The sequence below is a fragment of the Lampetra fluviatilis genome, chromosome 38 (assembly GCF_964198595.1).
Source record: "Lampetra fluviatilis chromosome 38, kcLamFluv1.1, whole genome shotgun sequence".
Taxonomy (NCBI): Eukaryota; Metazoa; Chordata; class Hyperoartia; order Petromyzontiformes; family Petromyzontidae; genus Lampetra; species Lampetra fluviatilis.
This window is the reverse complement of record NC_136312.1, coordinates 10,934,744-10,955,291: the sequence shown is the minus strand read 5'-3', so window position 1 is coordinate 10,955,291 and position 20,548 is coordinate 10,934,744. Positions and strand designations below refer to the sequence as shown.

Sequence of the window (20,548 nt, the reverse complement as noted above, 5' to 3'; positions counted from 1 at the left end):
CCGTATCTGTTCCATATATATCGAGGGATGCCTGTCGATGCACGTGCAATGAAGGTGATTGCCAGTGTGAGTCTGCAAGGCATCTTCTGCCTGTGTGCCCAATACATCGTGCTGGAATAACGGAAAGAGAGAGATATAGAGATGTACCTTGGGTATCTCCAAAGCCAGATATCTCACATTCACTTTGGAGATCCAGGTCTTCGTGGGAGTCTGGCAGACAGATCGTAGCCACGGAACCGTTCAGCAGCACCTGCCTGCAGAAAGATAAGGTACCACAACCATCGGTTCAAGCCAAGCGTGTCAATTCTCGACGCAAGTTTTCTGTTTTTGCAATATTTCAGAGTTGTTTTTTATTTATACCGATTTTATCGTTTCAATTACTCCACCGCCGATCGGATGACGCACGAAACAAAAACGTTTTAAGTGAAAGTTTTGCCTCTGTTCCCGCATGTGTCGCTGGACGGGGACTTGGTGACGTCATTGACATTTACCAACCGCGTCACGCCAGGCGTGGCTCCTAGGGGGTTTCCCACCTTCGCGAGGCAGGATATGGGGGCTGCTGACGGTTTTTGAAGGTGCCGGAGTAATCCACCACAAGAAACGTAGTCGATTACAAGTTTTAGTCGATCATTTGACTTGGATCATCGTTGTCCCAGCCGTAATTTGGTATATATATTTCGCGTAAGTAACAACCGAACAGTATTTAGATTTAACAACGTATTGGGTGATACTGTGTTGGCAGTCAGTATTGCGCAAAGCAAAAATTGCCTCTTCTTCATAGCCTCACCTCAAGGCAGTGTTATTGACAAATGCATTGAGAGCGTTGTGATATTTTGAGCTAGATTGTCGTTATTATTGAACGTGTCCTGTATTGCCAGGTGCAAATATACAGATTCACAGCTGGAATGCAGGAAGAGGGCTGCTCAATATAAGTCCCGCAGGCACAAACGGGTTACGATGGCTCTACGCTTGCACCGATGAGTCCCAATGACGACGGAACGACAAACGCCAGGGAGAGTGACAGGGGGACCTTTGCGATGCGCATAGGAGTTGAGTGATGCGGAATGAGCGGGGAGAGAAGGACTGTGTCCTGCGTAGGAGTGGGACCCACGTGAGGGATGGATGGGTTTTTGTTGCTTCTGTCTCCACAGTCTCCAATGGGATGCATGCTACACAGTAGTCCCTCGGTTAACAGTGACAACATCGGCTAACGGTGTTTTGGTTAATGTTTCGCCTCCCATAGGACCCCCGTGGTTTACACTAATGTTAAAATGTTGATTAGCGGTGTGTTTACGTTGTATACACACGGCCGCCAATTCGGCCAATCCGAGCGCTCGTAAAGTGTGGCTGAGCCATGCCCTCAGCCAATCAGCGACGTACCATTTGAGCCGTCAAGACCTCGACTTGGTTTTATTTACATTTTAACGTTTTCTGTTTTGGACAGTGGGAAAAAAACAGCCCTCTTGCAGTCAGTACATTTTTTGGAACGTATTTTTCAACCGATATGTGAATCCAATTAACAGTTATTTCGGTTAACAGTAGCTTTCGTGGAACGGATGTAAAACGTTAACCGAGGGACTACCTTACATTTATATTTCTTGTGTTTAGAAAAGAAGAAAAAAAGGGCCATGAATTCCAAAATGAAACGTCAAAAAAAAAACACGACACGAATGAATGAATCAAAGTGCCGAATAACCAAGCATTTTTTGTTCTCTTCTGATCAGGGACAAAAATGAGGGAGGGAGGGAATGGAGGGATGGAGGGAGGCGAGGCATGTAATGGAAATGAGCCATCACCCAGTGCTCATATGAGTACAGGGACCTTTTGACTTTGACTTTTAATGACAATGTCGGCTGATTTAGGGAAGCCGTCATGGCACGGTGACGCCGTGCGCCGTGCGTGGGAGATCTCTGCCTGGCAGGCTGGGGTCGCTCTCCAGCCTCCCACGCCAACCGTTTGGTACACATCAGGAATTGCTCTTTCGCTCTCCTTTGTTAAGTGGAAACACGATGATGCCATTTTGCTAATATGTGTACTTTGCCATTTCCAGCTCTGAGAACAATTCCCTACATTCGTTCTTCGTTTAAATTCGGCACCTGGAATTACATTTAACACGGTGGCTTTCGCGACCAATGTAATTGTTGCAGTGGGTTGACTCTCCAACACACAACCGGTGTGCTGAACTAGTAAAGAATTGACATGTTTTGTTTACGTGAGAAACCTTACTAATTGGCTGTGTCGGGTGGTGGTCGGTTTAACGACACGTAAATTATAATAAATGTTTAGTTTACAATCTGCATATTACTACTGCATGAGTCTATAGTTTTACCATTAGCAAATACAAATTAAAATGTGTAGCTCTCTGTCAATCCACTGCTGGATAAAGGTCTCTCCATGCCAGGTCAGTCATAGGGGTTTGTTTGACCATACTTCACCATGCTGATCAGTGGGGTTTGGTAAAGGGAAGAGGCTCAAAAACAGTTCAAATATCACCTGCCACTGTTGTTAGCCATGTCTGGGACTCTAACTCAGGTCGGTGTGTTCAGAGCGCAGTGCCTTAACCGCTGCTCCGTTGCTTCCTCCAATGGTAACAAATATAAATAACTAAATGTTTTTAACAGCGAAACTTGTACTGAGCATACACTCCATCGGGCCCATCTCCCACACTCTGCCGAGATGACTTGGAGATCTGGAGATCAATCCGGTGGTTTTTGCTCATCAAGACCCACTGCGCCACATTGATGCACGTCTTGACGTGCATCAATCTAAAAACGGTCCACGATTTAATTGCTATTTAAGATTGCCAATTAAACCACGTGACCCATTGACTCACTCTCTTTTTAAAATTTCGCTGGCGTAACCACTTATTTTGAGTGATAAATAAGCCGCGTAAACTCTTAACAGAATAAAACAATGAACTTTGATGCCCGCTAAAATATATTGTCCCAAAATATCGAAACAACATGGTTCGAAGCCAAACTGATCTTGTCAGGGCACCACGGTGTACTTAAGTGTGATCTCCAAATATAGGTCCTTAAATACATCCGCTCTCTCTAGTACTTAGCCTCAGCATAGATAATATGACTTCCGCTCTCAAGCAGTGGTCATTATGTGGTTATTGGCGCTTGCAGTCCCTTAAAAAAGCAAACGTCTTCTTTGTTGTTTTTTCACCTATTTTTTTAATCCCAATTGAGCTAATCAGAGTCGTGTCGCGAAATGAAGTTTCCATTCAGATCTCTCACCATGCAGAGTGTTAGAACACGGCTCGTGGAAGCAGACCTCACAGAGCTACCGCTGATGCATCTCAAGTATCCTCTGGCAGCACTTGACTTTCCAAGCCGCACTTCTACACGTGGGAATATTTGTGGAATGAGAGTCAAACCAATATTTTAAAACTCTGATGTGGAAGTAAGGCGAATTAAGGGCTGGGTGGTTTATTTATTGTGTGTGTGCGCAGTCAATGGTGACCGGGCAGAGACCATAAAATCACCGTATTTGAGAACCCGGTTTTTAATCACTGGCGGCTGAAGCCTGGATTTGTATCAAGGATCTCAGCAGTGCCAGCTCAGCGCTCCGACCTCCGAGCCACACAGGCACCCAGGCACCGCTGTCGTCTCGTAAATATTTAATGCGATATAGACGGTCACGATATAACCGAGCCATGGCACGTACGTACGCATGAACGCACGAACGTCTTTGTCTTTGATGTGGAGCGGTACTGCAGTGGTTAGCACACTTTGTGCAATGACCACGACAACCCGGGTTCGAATCCCACTCACGACCAATATCAGTGGCGGATATTTGAACTGGTTCTGGGCCACCCCTAGGTCGACTCAGCCTTAAACAGAGTACCTGGTGCGATGTGTAAAAAAAACATTAGCACTGGGGACACAACAGTGGGCGGGTGTGGTGCTGGCCACCCTCGTGTGCCGTTCCGCCTTCATAGGTGCTCGCTAACAGCACTTGCCCCTACAGTCTGTTAAGGCTATATGGGGGATCTTTATCTTTGTCCGCGTGTGTGTCCGCGTGTGTGATTCACTTGGAGAGCTTCAGCATGACCAGCTTGGATCCGTGCGGTCCGCAGAACATGCGCGAGAACGGCACGGCCTGCATGCGCTCGTGGGTTCCCTCTTTCACCTTCGCCATGCCCAGCCAGGCCTCGAACCCGGACACGTTCCCGGGGCTGTGACGAGCGAAAATATATACGGACGGTCATGTCACACAGCCGTTTGCAAACGCGTTAATTTATACCGCATTCGTGAAAGCTCTCTCTCTCTGGCGAACCGGCATCCCACCGACATTCATCGTGAGGAGCGCTAATTCAGACAAGCACAAATGGTGCACGATTGCTCTTGGATTTGATTGGGAATCTAAGCGTCGACGCTGCGCATGTCCAGGCTTCAAATAATAATGACTGCTTAATGCACAAAGATGAGCTGTTTTTATCAGCAGAAGCTGCCTGGAATAATAATTGTTTTTCTTCTTCTTCATGCAACCGCAATCGCAATGCTTACAAATGTATTTCCTTATCTACGAAAGCAGCGCATGCCGTTAGGCCTCCGCAGTATTGCAGACGGCTCAACTCAAATGCCAGCGGTGCCGACAGTGTGAATATTTGGAAGAGCGGCACAATCGGCAAGATCAATCGTCAGACGCCTACTCGCGATGGCATTAGAGATACTCCCGCTGAAGTGCAGTGACAATGAGGTAGACTGGGTGGCTCAGGGTGCTAAGACCACGTCAAACAGCTGAGCCAGCACCACAGAGATCCTGGTTCGAATCTGGCAACCACCCGCGATGAAACGGGATTGTCGAGTGTAGAGAAAGTTGATGGTTCCACAATCTTCAACGACTGCATCCAAGCCTCATTAATTTTAGGATTAATTCCAGCCGAAAAAAAATGAGAGCATGTTTTAATTGGCCAACGACGAATACGCGGCTCCTATAAATGTTGCGCCTTGTAATTTAAATGAAGTTAAACTAAAAAACAAACTATTTTTAATGTTACCAGGTAAGGCCCCACTAACCTAAAACGCACGTTGATTCTAAATGTGGAAGAAAAAACCGGAGGACCTGGATAAAAATCCACGCGACCATGGGGAGAGAGAGATGCAAACTCCAAATATACAATAGGCATCGTTAGGGTTGGGATCGAACCCACGACCTCCTGTATACCAGGCGAGGTAGCCAACATCTCGCTACCGTGTTGCAGTTGAAAGTTGCAGTTGAAGTGGCTTCACGCGCAGTGATTTCAAGTTGTTTCTTCTCCGTCACTGGGTGGTGGCATTGCTCATTGCCGGAGCAAGATCTTTAAATGTATTCACCACGTGTCGTCATATCGAGAGCAAACTTAAATAAAAAAAAGAGCAACCGTAAAAAAAAGTCCAGTCAAAATGGTGATGAAACTCGCACCGACATATTTATATTGGCTTGACTGCCATGTCGTCTTGACTGCATAGTAGGTAACCTGTGAGGCTTCACGTAATTCTCATATTCATGTTCTGCAGTGTTGGTCCCAAAACCCCGGATAAATAAATTATATATACCACGTGATAGGAGACGGATAACGGGCCCACTTGAAGAAAAACATGACCCATGACCAAATCACCCGGAATGCCCTGGAATCTCATCAGACCTCAGAAGCTGAGCAGGATGTCGAGCATGGTTAGAACTTGAATGAGCAATCAAACCAACGACAACAGCAATAGGTGTAGCAATAAGTATGGACAGTCCAAGGACAAAGCAGGAAAAATCCACTGATCCGTATACAATTTGCGCAAACCTAAAAGCAACAATTTTTACAGGCGATTGGATGCAAATATTCATGGGTTGTATCAATTGATATAATCGATGAGTCAACACGTGGTTATGCTGCTAAACTATTTAAAAACTTTTTTTTACTTTACCAGGTAAGGCCCACTAAGCTATATAGCTTTTGGGTAGGCAGGCCTTCAACTATTTATGAACGACTTGTTGTTTAAGGTTAGCGATTTGTCGTATTATCTAGCTGTATAGCAAATGAAAACATACAATTACTTTACTATGCAAGTAAAAAGAAATGTTTTTTAACATTTGTGTTTTTTTTAATTTAGGGCCCCTTTATAACATCACGCTACAGGCCCCGCACTCGCTTTATCCGGCACTGCGTCGTCCTTCTAACCTACACCAGAGACAACCGCCTTCATGGCCTCATCTGACCGGTGTGTTGCGTGTGACGATTACGATAGAACTCCTCTTGTTCGCGGCAACGTTGAGCGAGGGTGTTGCTCGTGTTGTGCCTAACGGAGAGTGGGGAGCGGTAGTTGCAGCGATTAGCGCCACAACGCTTCGAACCCGGCCACTCAAGTTCGATTCCCGCTCACGGACAGCGCCAGTGACGATTATCTGACCCGGTCGTGGGCCTCCCCTAGGTCGACTCAGCCGTAAACCAGTAACTGGTGTGGTGTGCAAACATCCCCAATGGGGATACAAAGGCGGCCGGGCGTGGTGTTGGCCACCCACCCCCTCATGTTCCGTGGCGGCATTCATAGGTGCTCGCTAGCAGCACTTGCCCCAACAGTCTGATCAAGCTATACAGGGGATCTCTGTCCTTGTAATGACGAGCAGGACATCGCCCGTGTTTTATAACCACACAAATAACCACTGCGATCAGGCGTTACTACAGTGAGGATCGCTGGTAACCTGGCTGAGACCATCAGAGCGATGCCAGCGCAGCGCTCTGATCTCCGAGCCGCCCGGCCGCACCGACTTGTGACTGCACCCGCTTTCATCTCGTGGGCTTCCTTCGGTGTGGAATTGTCGAATTTTTTGCACTCGTCCAACGTCTCCCGTGGCGATGTATAAAAGAGGTGACCGACTCTGGCGCTTGGGTGACATTGTCGAATGCCTAAATTGTGGGTGGCCCGGCCGCTGCTTTTGTCGAATATATTTGTTCAAGCGAGTATCCGGGGACGTACTGTGCAAGGGGGGGTTGTGTCACCCGATCAAATCGTGCGTACAAAAAGCCCGGTCACAATCACGGGGGAGAAGCGTATCTCACAATGCCAGGAGAGCTTAAAATATATATATATACTACTACGCGTAAATGCATTGTCTTCGGCGGTTGGTGTATTGTTAAATCACTGACAAAGACTGGGACTTGTAAATATTCCCCCAGGAAGCCTTCTGGATTTCCCCCACACGGATGGCAGCTACCTGGGGGAAAAAAACCGGACCCAGCGGCAGCCTTAGCTGTTGGCCAAGCCATGCGTGAGACACGCGTGAGACACGGCACGGACATCGTGAGTGGGAAAATCGTGAAGTCTCTGCTCCGGTAGTGCCGAAACGCGACCCGGGGAGGAGGAGGTGGGAGGAGGGGGTCCACGATGGATTTGATTTGCACCTCCAAGTCTGTGAAATCAAAGGTTGGCAAGGACAGCGGACCCTACATAAGTGTGACAAACGCGTGGAAAAAGAGGCAGAAGTCTGTGAAATCACCTGGAGCTCACAGATAGCAGGGAGGGGGAGTGGACGGAGAGCGCCGTGGATCGGCTGGGCGCCGTGTGAATAGCCGGGCGGCGTGCAACAGCAACAACAAAACGAGGGGCTCGCGTCTCCGATAGTGGCCAGAGTTGGGGCAACGCTGCAGGGTGGGGGAAAGGGGGACAGGGCCCAGGGGTCTCGCAGCAAGCGCATGACGATTCGGAAAATTGTCACACGCGCACGCACAGAGACGGACGCGTGCCGTGACTCGCTGTGTGACTCTAACGTAAACGTTCCGTTGCACTGCGCCGATTGAGAGAGTCCGATGGCCCAATCGCCCATAATAATGCACGCACCTGATCTCACCAGAACTGATCACGTGCTATGAATAAGGGCCATTGCCCAAAACGTCGCCTTTTATGTTTTTTTCTTTGAAGGCCACACACACTGCTGTTGTTGTTGTTGACAATGCGTTGAGGTTTTTGCTGTTGTTAATTGACCGTGTGCACCTCTGCGAATGCAACAACAACAGCAGAAGCAGCATTACCACCACCACCAAGTAATTAGCTCGATGTATCAGCTGGCTCAATCATCTCGAGCCTGCATTGGGCCTGGGCGGGTAATCACCACGCGTGATGCCGGTGGTGTTAGGCAGCTCGATGCCCAATTGTCAGCAAAAGCGGAGCGCAGCGATAACCCCCATTGTTGCCGTGCCGACGCTCCGACCCCTCTGCTGCCCACCCCACCACCAGGCCGCGTCGACGTAGCGCCGTCCAGCACGGTCCGGGTGGCGCGCCGCAACCTGCGTGGCGTGTGGAGGCCTTTCGTCCTGCACGCGGCTTTGTGTTGTTGTTTTTTGCTTCACGGCAAGACACGCAGCGAGGGCCAGTGCGAGTCACGGCGTGCTGCCGGCCCAGGCGGCGGGTGCAGAAAGACCACAGGCCGCCCCAAGCGCTCGACGAAGCTCGCTCGTTTACCAACGCCGGGCGACGTCGCGAGACGTCGGGCGCTCTGGGAGGGACCTTGATTTGGTTCACCCGATGCCTCGCTGTGCGGGGGTGCCTTCATTTGTGGTCTTGCGATGGGGGAGGGCAAGGGGCGTTAATGTTTTAATTTGTGAAGGTCACGGTTCAATCCCCCCAGGAGGGAAAAAACCGTAGGCAGGATGAGTCAGGCTGTGTCTGCAAGGGTAGATTTTTTTTAGAAAATATAACAATAAGTTGTAAGATGTGCAAACACCGAAAATCAAGTCTGCATTAACCACACGTACTTGTGGTGAACATGCAAACAAACGCGCTCTGATATAAGAAATGCATTTGTCTTTGAAACTGATTGGCCTACACCAGAGACAGCCATCTTTATTTGTCGTAAGTGTCTCAGTAGTGAGTGAGCTTCACTACGAATGCAGTGAACTAAGATGTCCCGCCATAGCGAACACCTGAACTGGCCATGGTTCCTCCCCTCTCTCATGCTTCACGAACCCGCATTGACCGGCGTGGTGAAGCACGGTCAAAGAGAACCATGACCTTTGAACGCAGCGCAGATACACGTGGAGCGTGCTCGAATGGCATGGGAAGGACAGAGTTAGCAGCTGGGAAGGTGGACTAGACCGTGGCAGGGCAGAGTTGTAGAGGTGATCAGGAAGGGGGGGTGTACAATGTGGTGCTGGATGAAGCTAGTGCGGGGCCTGTAGCATATGTTATGCAGGGGCCCTAAAAAAAAAAGGTTTTAACTTGCATAGTTAAGTAATTGTATTTTTGTATTTTCTATACAGCCAGATAATACGACAAATCGCTAACCTTAAACACCCGGTCGTTCATAAACGTTTAAGGCGGTATAGTACTATAGTAATAGAGCAAGTGCAGAATCACTGAACCTGAATTGATAGCTTGAAAGCATTTAGCGCGGGGCCCTTGAAAGTGCGGAGCCCGTAGCAACTACATGTGTAGCAACTACATGTGTAGCAACTACATGTGTAGCTACTACATGTGTAGCTACTACATGTGCAGCGACTTTTGCTACTAGGATAATCCGGCACTAGTACAATGGTTGGTTTGCTGACCCACCCCTACTGGACATCTATGAAGAAAAGAGCTTCATAGCTCATCGGATTCCTCCAGGATAAATAAATATTATGATTCTCATATATGCAAGGGTGGTGGAGGAGGGCAGGTTAAATTGCAGCGGCACGCAGAGGTGAGTGGATCTTGCAGGCCAGGTGTTAACCACGCAACTACAGGATCGAGACATATGTACGTTGAACTTCTTTCGCACGGTACGTAGCCAACCGTGCTATAATCGGAGGTGCGGGGAAGTGATGGCGACTTTCCGTGGCACCAACAGAATTAGCCGCGATGACCCCTTGACCTTGACTCATCATCCCTGTGCAAGTGCCTTTGGGGGATTTCTCACACCTCCACTGTCCTCTGCTGGGCACAGACGACCTCCGCAAAAGCCCTCGTTACGTCGTCTCTCGAGATTTATATGCGCCGCGCGCGGTCCCTCAATGAATCCTTAAAAGCGTCGGGCGTCCGTGCTGATTTGGCGAAATTTGTCTGTCGGGGCTGAACAACTGGAAACCTCGACCTGGCGGGCGGTTGCCATTAAATACCCCACGCGGCGTTTTGCCACTTCGTTTAGCGATGTAAATCAGCGTGGACCGGGTGGAAATTCCCTCCCTCGCAGCAAACAAAAAAACGCCGCGCAAAATGATCACAGGTTCTTCGAGATTGTTATCGAAGCGGCATCGCACCGAGGCCGCGCGCGTGGCAGAGAGAGGGGCGTGAGGTGGCGGAGGTTGCCTCGAGAGTGCAGCACAGCAAGAAGGACGTTGTGAAAGCCATGCGGATTTTTTACTCGTTTCTTCGTAACATCTCATACGCTTGGGACTCGCAAGAAAAGGAAATGATTAAAAAAATAACAATGAAAATGTATATTTGGCCAAACAGGACCATTGTATGTGTGTGTATGTTGAACTTCTTTCGCACCGTACGTAGCCAAGTGTGTTAATCGGAGGTGCGAGGGAAGGACAACAAACTAGAACTAGAAAAGTCTTCTGACTCAATCGTGAGGTCGTAATGGGTAAACAAATCCGCTAATTGACTAATTACACAGCGGGGGAGTGAAAACAGCTCACAGTGTTGGCAGGGAATTCATACATGGGCTTTTCCCAGTTGTGCCTGATGTAGTGGACATGTGGTACAACCAGAACACACGCCCGAGAACTGCACGCGTTAACACGCGTGGAGTATTTGCTTGACAGTATTAAATAATTGCCAGCGATGTCGTAGGACAAGGTGTTATTTTGATACGTAACCGGGAACATCTTTGAACCGAGTGAAGATGTTTATTAATCTTCCAGCTAAAGTCACCCTGCAAAAAATGCCTCTCTCAGCCGTGGGCATTAACAGAGCGCTCCAAACATCCCGACAATGCCACGGTCTGATTTTGTGAATCACGGAAATTCTATTAAATAGCAACCGAGTCCAACTCTCTGGACCGTGGGACGTAAACACTGAGAGCCCAACAAGGCCCGAGGGGGTTGGAGACCGGCTGTCCGTGTGCACCACTGCGCCGTATGTAGCCAAGGTCGCGCTCATTGCACACGAAGCGCTTGCCACAAGCGAACCGCAATAACCTTGCTGATCTCGTCAAGGAACATAAACCACCATCACGCAAATTCCGGTGGTCATCCTCGCAGCGGCGGCTTTTGGCTTGCTATCAAACAAAGACGGTCACAGCATCGCGCGCTTTCAGATGGGCTTCTGCGGCCGTCTGGAATGCTCTTCTTTCTGATATTAGGAAGCCACTGGAACTATGCACTTTCAAATCTGGATTAATAACTCATTTGTTTAAAATTGCTAAATGTAAGATTGCTTTTTGTATTTAGTTTGTTGTTCTTCCTTCTCACCTCCGATTTGCATGGTTGGCTACATATGGTGCGAAAGAAGTTCATACACATACATGCTGCATAGTTTGGTATTACGTACAATGTACACGGGGTGGAGCGGTGGTTACTGCACTGGCCTCTGAGCTGGAACACCTGAGTTTGATTCCCGGCCACGGCGAAGGTATATTTGTATCCGAAGTAGTGCGGTCATATCGGAAGTTGCCCTTGCCTGCTCCCCTCCAGCGTAACGTGAGGATGTTTAGGGGTACCACGGTGGTTAGGAGATGTTAACAACCTCGCCTGGTATGCAGGAGGTTCATGGGTTCGATTCCGACCCTGACGCCTTCTGCTGTATATTTGGAGTTTGCATGTTCTCCTCGTGGTCGTGTGGATTTTTCTCCGTGTCCTCCGGGTTTTCCCTCCACATTTAGAAACAAGCGTTTAGAGTCTTTGGCTGCTTTACACATCCACATGATAAGCCACTTCGTTTGAGCTATCATTTGTGATAGCCACGTCGCCTCTGAAAAAGAGCTCAGAGAGGCCTGGTTAAATAAAAAAAAATAGTTCAGTTTAATAGTTTAACACGTGGGCTTTCGCGACCAATATTATTCATAATAAAGGTTTTTGGGATAGATCGCGTTATGTATAAATGTGTCGCAACCCTCCACCACCGACACGACCAAAGAGTAACAAAATTGTCACGTTTGAAGCCGGATGTAATTACCAGCGAAACGTCGTACTACTCAAATTTTAAATGATGTTGATTCGCTCTTCAACACACCAGTGGGCTAAAGAAGTGAATAATTTTGTCCTTTGCAAACGTGACACTTTTTTTACTGTTTGGCCGTGTCGGGTGGTGGAGGGTTACGACACATTTATAAATAACGCGATCTAACCCAAAAACCTTTAGTATGATTAATAGTTTAATTTATGTGTATATGGCAACTGTGCTTGTGCGTGCAGTGCGCTGATATACAGCATCTACTGGAAAGTTATAAAAAGTGGGTAATACGGACGGGCAAGACAATCGTGACAAGGGGGAGATTGCATTGGGAGGGGCCTGGGCGCGCAGGATGGAGAGGGGGGGGGGGCAGGTCTCAAGGCAGACGGTGGGACCCTGTAGAGCAGACCTTGGAGGTGGCGGTGTTGGCTGTGGGACACCGGTGGCATCTGGCAGAGAGAAGGAAGTGACGGCGAGGTGCGAAGGCATCAGTGGCATTGGCCTTGATAATATTAATTTTAATGAGCTCCTCCCTCCCTCCTCTCCCTCCCCACTCCTCCTCCTGCATGTAACGTCATTCATAATTCATGAATGGGGAGAAGGACTTGGTTTTGGGGAAAGTCGCCTTTTAAAGGAATAAAGGTCGATCTATTAATTGAATGCAAAGTGCATCTCATGACGCTGCACAGTCGCACAAATTGAGAGATTTTCAGGCCGATTAGCGACGAGTGATGTTTTACTTTGTACTTTGCGCGACTATTATGTTTTTGTACTTTTTTTGTGTTAACGTTCTTACCTGCCACTGCTGGACATCTGTGAAAAATATCTTTCTAGCTCGTATGATTCCTCCAGTATAAATACATATTCTGATTCTGAGTGTTTATCTACGCAGGAGGAAACTGGAGCCACCCGGAGACAACCCGCACATTTGAGGCGGCAAATCTCGATCCTCATGCAGGAAGGACAGGGAGGATATTCGCCCGCACTTTGCTGTACTGCCTTCTCGTGGCGAGCCAGGCGGACGATCGCCTCCTCGACGCCCGCGGGGAGTTTTCACGACGATCCTCCAACCCACGCTGCTGCCTCCACAGCGCTGGACTAGAGGCCAACGTGCATAGCCACAACTGCTCCGGGTCAAATCTCTTGACCATGAACAGACATTGCGAGTGGCACCCAGACGTCGGTGGATCTTGGGATACCAGGGTGTTGATATTGAAATCTCTCCAGGATCGAGCAGTAGGAAGCGATGGTGAGATTTAGTAAAGCAGCGAGGTGTGCAGTGCCGGATGATCCTAGTAGCAAAAGTAGCTACACATGTAGTAGCTACAGGCCCTGCACTTTCAAAGGCCCCGCAATAAATGCTTTCAAGCTGTCAATTCTGGTTCAGTGATTCTGCACTTGCTCTATTACTATAGTACTATACCGCCTTCAACTTTTATGAACGACTGGTTGTTTAAGGTTAGCGATTTGTCGTGTTATCTGGCTGTATAGCAAATAAAAAAATACAAGTACTTTACTATGCAAGTTAAAAATGTGTTTTATTATTTATGGATTTTATTTAGTGCCCCTTTATATCGTATGCTACAGCTTCATCCGGCACTGGAGGTGTGGTCATGATCAGTGGCATTGGCCTCGATGATCTCTCGACATTGACCGTGGCCTAATGCAGACGTCAGACGACTTGTTTTGTAAACAGAATTCGTCTCTAAAGGGGGGTGTAGGGGTAAATGAAAACTGCAACTATGAATAGGTGCACACAGCGCAATGAGCCGTGCTGTCACGCAATTCTGAGATAAACATTTCATTTATCATTTTCATTATTATTAATTCTACTACTACCACCCAATTTCATCTTCCCTTCCTGCAAAACAAAACAGACTCTACATACAAATGAGCTGAGCCATCGCGATGGCGCTTGCAGCGTGAAATGTACTCGGCTGCTGTAGGGCGCATGTGCCTCCTCATTAGCATATACATGCAGAAGGGCTGCGTCGTCTGTACAGCGTGGCCGTCATTCAGAAAATAAAACAGTAATCTTCGTTGTTCCACTTCGACGTGCCCCGCGACGCACAGGCGAGCGACAGAGTAAACTGCCCAATCGTTCATACGACGTAGAGGGTGCAATTCTATTCTTGCGCACGACGGCAACAGCCAATGTGGTTCAGAAGCTCAACGCCAATGATGAGGTCAGCCGCTGGTCACGACGAGAGAGAGAACATTCGTGTCGTTTTTGCTGTTCCTCATCCGTTGAGGCACCTCCGATTAGCACGGTTGGCTTACGTACGGCGGCGCAAGAAGCCGAAACGTGAATGCATACATTCGGGTATTTTAACTTAAAGCTGACGTGACTGCAGGAATTCATATTTTTGGGGTCTTTCCGTAAAGCCACGTCGATGTAAAAAATAATTGTTATTATTTTTATTATTTTTTATATCTACGTGGCTTTACCGAAAGACCAAAAGAATATGAATTCGGGTATTTGTTTACCAACGGAAACAGAGTGGGTTGAGGCTCCGTGGATGACACGTGTTGAAGTGCATGCACTGAGCCGGGCACTCACCAAGAGACGAAACAGTCGCGGGCACTCAGCACCCATCGTTCATCCACCAGGCTGCCTCCACAGAAGTGCTTCTTCTTCCTAAGGGAGGGGAGTGCGCGAGCGTGCCACGGTTACCAGGGTGCCGAACGCTCCATGAATGTGCCTCGTGACCACCGTGAACGCAACGGAGTGCCCAATTGCAACGAGATCCCAAACGGACACCGTCCATATTGCCGATTGTACGATTCGCACCGCGGCCGAAGGTTTTCGCTGCCTGTACCTCAAATGCTGCTGCGTTTCCATGACGGCTGGAAAGGTGGCTTTGGTGGCACGGCTGAGGCTCTGGGTTAATCCGGCATCGGCATATCGAAGGCACGGCCCCATGTCCCCATGCAGCCCCGTGGGTCTGGCCCCTGTCATTCTATCCTCCACTTATTTTGCCCCCCCCCCACCCGTCATACAGCCGTAGGGGAAGGGATCTTTAATAAATGAATACAAAAACTGATGTTTTATTTATGTATTTAAGTGTGTGTTCAGTGCGAGAAAAATGCGTGCATTACCCCTCCACGGGGATTATGGCGGCGAGCCTGCAGGCTTGCAAAGGCAGGTGCACGTGTTGCAAGACTCGGTGCACTGTTACGCTGCAAAAAGGACAAAGATCCCCCCGTGTAGCCTCAACAGACCATTGGGGCAAGTGCCGGTAGTGAGTAGCAGCACCTACGACTGCTGCAGGGTCATAGTAGCAGTCGCAACATGTTTGTGCTCTGGCCACCCCTATGTAAAATATTATACCGTATCAAACATGTGTGGGGGCTGCTGAACTCTTCAGCAGAGGGGTAGGGGGGGGGGCTCAGCTGGTGACCCTGTGGCAGGATCTATAGAACGAGAAAGGGCAGGGTGCTTCGTGTGGGTGGGTCACGTGACACCACTTCATTACCGGTTGCGTAAGCTGACGGTCCAGGGCGAGTGAGAGCGCCTGCCGCCTGCAATGCGCACCAGCAGTGCTTGGCTTGGATGCTTCAGGCCGCAATTGTGCTTCCTTGAAGGAAGAGCAACTCAACAAGAGATACGGTGTGAAATGTCAGTCGTTATTTTTTTCGCACACCGCTGTTTGGCTCAGCCACTGAACAATGTGTAACCGGTGTCACGAGTTTACCCAAAGTGATTTCCTGGCTGAAATGAGAATTGAGGCGTTGGTGTTCATTGTCTAAGTAAATAAATATCCTGTCTACAACCCTGAGTCAGTAGTGGAAATTCCACATTCCTATGGCGGTGTAGATTTTCCCCAAAGGACAACAACTATTGACTTCACACAAAGTGGTACCTATTTTGTCGACCCCCGGGGGGGTGGAGGGGGTGATGGGTTTGAATCAACCCCCGACCAGGATTGTTAACTCCGAACCTTCCAATTGCGGGCTGCTGGCTCTGCCGCTGAACCACGCAAGAGCCAGTCGGGTTTCCGGAAGAGACATTCGCTTTTGTCGAGAAAAATATTGACTTCTAATATTTAAGCTCTTTTATAACTTAAGGGGCCAATAATCATCAGACAGGAAAAAAATGTCTGCAGGCCGGAACAAATACAATATTTGTAAAACAGTGTGTTCAGCAGCAAAATCACAACAGGAATGCTGCATATGTCAAGATCACATTGGGCACATTCTGTTCACAACCTTGTGAAGGACACCCCAAGATTGTGGACATTTTTGCGGAAGCAGCAACAGCAGCAGTAGGAGAATAACGAGGCAATTGCATACTGGTTTCATTCTCACTACGGCTCATCAGTACGGCATAGCCACCATTGCCTACTGCTGCAACATGCAGCTGGGCTCGGTCCAACGCAAGCCCCTCGAGGTTTCCCCGTCAACAGCGGCGAGAGGAAAGCTGAGTTCGTCAGGATACTGCCGCCGTCTGTTTTATTACTGCAATTTAGATAATTGATTATTATGTGAAAAAAACGTAATCCTTTCATTCGAATTTAACTGAGCACATCTGGCAAGGCTAACTAAAATACAACTCACTGGACTGTCCAATAAAGCTCGAAAATGAATCCTCCCCCAAACCTAAGCAGCGTTTCACACCAACCGAGCGATCACAAAAGCGGCAATGGGGAAAAGTCCGTCGCTTGACATGGAAAGCAATGAGTGACCTTGATGAGACTGAGGGAATGTTAATTCTCTTCTGGCTCTCTAAATGTATCTTTGCTAATTATCTGGCGATGCTGCAATTGCCGGCGGTGCACAACCACACACTTAACAACAACAAAAACCCAACACGTTCGCCAACAATACTGTGGCCTTATAAAAAACACATTTTTACGTTTCAGGCAACGGACCTTCTTTATAGCAGCTAAATACAGAGGACAGAGGAAACAATGTTGCCATGAAAACAGGCAATTGGCCAAAACATCGCCAATTATATACTTTTTTGAAGGCCACGGTGTTATTGACGAGAGTGTACTATCAGTTGGACCATGCGTTGTTCGGAGTGATGTTCGACGTTTCACTCCACGTACCGCACACTTGTTCAGGAACTGAATTTGTTCAGTTCCCGAAGAAGTTCCCGATAGTGGCACGTGGCGCGAAACGTCGGACCCCGTGCACGAACAACAAGCGTTAACGACCCCGAAGACACGTAGCAAAAATAAAACAAACCTACACAGTGGAAGTGATTTCTCCACGTGACACCCTTGAAGTAAAATGGGCAGGAACATTCGATTTTTTTCTTAGGCTTTAATCTCCGTCTGAAAGAACTCTCTGTCTCGCTGCTCGAAATCCTGCTCGTGCTCAACGCTCATCACCTCCTCACGCGTCGCTAGAAAGTGCCTTTCGCCCACGAAAGTGCAAGCAAGCCGGGAGGCAGCTGTCGCAGGCAACGGACAATGCGTCAGGTCGTTGGCTATCACTGAGCAGAGGACAGAAGGCCAATGAGGAAAGACACCACGTGAAATTATGGGAGTGTTGGAGGAGGGAGGGAGTAGGAATTCATTGGTTAAAATTATGCCTCACACTCATGGTCAGTGCACTGAATAAAAGTTAACACTCGCTTTTTTTTATATAAGGACAAACATTTTCTCATTAAACTGATTTTTGATCTCAAAAGGCATGCGCAGTGACAGTGCCGCCCAAGATTATCTTATCTGCACGGATGGTAATTTCAGTCCGTCATTATGTTTACATTGACTGCTTGGCACTCTCGCCTTCTGTGGTTCATTTTGTGATTAAATTCAACCTTCGACGGCAAATGTGAAGACGTGTACATTGCTTACTGGATGTATTGGGTATGTGTAGGTCGTGTCCATCTGCAATAGGAGAGAAAGAAATAAAAACAAATTGCATTATCTCCAGAAATCTGGACGCTTTGGCAGTCGTCTGACAGTAAATCCACACACTCGACTCCGTCATCGCTACACTATAACATTCTGACCCTGTGCCCCTACTGGACATATGTGAAGAAGAGCTTTATAGCTCATCGGATTCCTCTAGTATAAATACATATTCTGATTCTGACAACGTTTAGTGACAACTCAAAAATACTTATCTTTGCTTATGCAAACAGCAACGAACTCACAGCCTCAACTTGCTTGAATTTTTTAAATATTTAAAGCAACTGTAGATAGTATGGAAATATATATTTCTTATTATTTGTATTTATTTTTTATAGTTGAGTATGAATGTGATGGAGCTCTGAGTGGCAAAGTTGTACCAGGAAGGCGCCACATTTGTAAAATAAAATAAAATTGGTGTGACTTGAGACTCTTTCAGGAGGGTCCTGCCAAGCTTTCGCAGTCACAATTAGAACCTTTATTTATCCTGGAGAAATCCGATGAGCTATGAAGCTCTTTTTTTACAGCTGTCCAGTTTGGTGGGGGGGGGGGGGGTGCGGGGGGCAGGCAATGTCACTTTGTGTAATCCCAACCGTGTAATTTCCAGGTGCAGTCATTCATTCTACAGCAAGTTTGGCCAATGCCGGTTCAATGGCACAGATTACTTTGGCGAAACTGCATTGGCTGGCAGTGGTGCACAAGCAACAGAAACCGCAACGCACATTGTTGTCAACAACGCTGTGGCCTTAAAATTAAAAAAACTGAACATTTTGAATAGGCGACGTTTCGGGCTCATGACGCACGTATTTTCGAGAAGGCCCCATTGCCTGACGAAGGCCCATTGCCCGCAACGTCGCTTATATTAAATATTCGTCATACTTTTCAAGGCCACAGTGTTATTGACGAATGAGTTGAGTTTGCAGTCAAATTTTGTCGGTGTTTGTTTTTTGTTTTTAGCTGTCTAAGGGAGAAAACCGGAGAAGTAGGAGGAAGCCCATGCAACGTACAAACTCCACGGTAAGACAAACCGAGTCGCCAATCGAACCCAGGCGCCTCTTGCTGTGAGGCGCGAGGCGTTGCCACCTGCGCTGCCGCCCAACGGGCGAGGGACGAACGAACCATCTTCACGCCGAAGTGCGTGTAGCGGGTGGCGGGGGCAGGGAAACTTGCCACAGGCTTCCACGCTGCAGTAGTCCCAGGGAAGATGGGGGTCAGAGGTGAAGCACCAAGGCCCCCATGGGTCCCCGTCGGGGTTGCGGCACGAGTGGCCTTCTAGCCCAGCTCCAGGGTGGCTCTTGGGTGTATACCTGTCAAAGACAAAGATTCCCCCCCCCGCACACCGCATCGCCTTAACAGAGCGTCGGAGGCAAGCGCTGTTGCCGATAGACCTACGACAGGACGACACGGCAAATGATAACAATTAAAAATTACAAAGCGTCCTTAAACAATTGTTCTCAAGGTGCTTTGCACGGAAAGTGGAAAATAGTTTAACATCAACCGGGGAAATAAGGAGAATTCAAAGACGTTTGAAAATAACGAAAGCGAGAAAGCTATTTTAAAGAGATACGTTTTTAGTCGAGATTTGAAGATTTCGTCGTCTGACCTCGAAGGGCGACAAGATCCAGAGTTTTAGGTGCCGCAATTACAAAGGGGTGGGTGACCAGCACCACCGTGCCGATGTTCACACGCCGCACCAGGTACTCATTTAAGGCTGAGTAAACCTCGTGGAGGCCCAAGACTGGTTGAGATATTTTGTCACTGATGTTGGCCGTGAGTGAGAATGGACCTCGGGTCGCCGGGTTCGTAACACGGTGCGCGCTAACCCCGACACTACCGCTCCCCAGGGGTATAGCTGGCACACACGCACGCACGTGTACTCTGAGACAGGCATGTACGCACACAAGCGGGAATGAAGGCTGACATGGAGGCAAGCCCCAATGAACACCAGCAAGTCCTCACTAGTTTGTTGTCCTTCCCATCACCTCCGATGAGCACGGTTGGCTGTGTACGGTGCGAAAGTAGTTCAACAAAGATCCCCCATATAGCCTTAACATACTGTAGGGGCAAGTGCTGCGTTAATTCAACACACATGCACACACCCACACACACTCCGATGCACGGAACGATCTCTCTGTAGACTGCTGTTGGGGCAAGTGCTGTTAGCGAGCACCTGGTCAGGCCAGCACGGCGTTGCAGCAAAGAGGGTGGTATGGGCAGAAATGACTCCCACCTTCACCTATCCGCACTGGCTACCGTGGTGAAGTATCGTCAAAATGTATCTCACGGTCTGCAAGGTATGATGAGGCCTTCAAACAACATTGGAATGATAAAATTAGGCTGTACATGTGCATAGCTCGCGTAAATACATAAAAAAACACATCGATCCTTACACACGCAATTCAGTGCATGTACCCCGAGCATGAAGAATCAATATTAGTCACCGCAGTTCGTTGCATAAGTCCTTGCTCCTCTTTTCCAGCGTTCGGTAGATTACATCCGATTACATTTTGATAAATATCTGTGCCTGCTGGCTGGTTGGCTGGCTGTCTGAATGATCGTGTCTCTTCCCCAAGCTGACAGGCTGCCTCGTGGCACATTCGTTGAGAATGATGATTC

At 48.3% G+C, this 20,548-nt stretch overlaps 1 protein-coding gene across 6 annotated transcripts in view; it reads right to left on the bottom strand.

Moving 5' to 3' along the window:
- LOC144945650 (hepatocyte growth factor-like protein) overlaps positions 1-20,548 on the bottom strand; it is a 54,829-nt gene that overhangs the window by 5,923 nt on the left and 28,358 nt on the right. For 4 of the 6 annotated variants that reach the window (XM_078874204.1, XM_078874206.1, XM_078874207.1 and 1 more), the window contains 6 exons: positions 19,103-19,239; positions 17,876-17,908; positions 15,548-15,665; positions 14,632-14,709; positions 4,040-4,183; positions 148-254 (listed from right to left, as the gene is read on the bottom strand). In XM_078874204.1, coding sequence (XP_078730330.1) covers positions 148-254; positions 4,040-4,183; positions 14,632-14,709; positions 15,548-15,665; positions 17,876-17,908; positions 19,103-19,239 — 617 coding nt within the window. The remainder of the gene's footprint in view (positions 1-147; positions 255-4,039; positions 4,184-14,631; positions 14,710-15,547; positions 15,666-17,875; positions 17,909-19,102; positions 19,240-20,548) is intronic. The other 2 variants (XM_078874205.1, XR_013639700.1) reach the window with 2 other exon arrangements.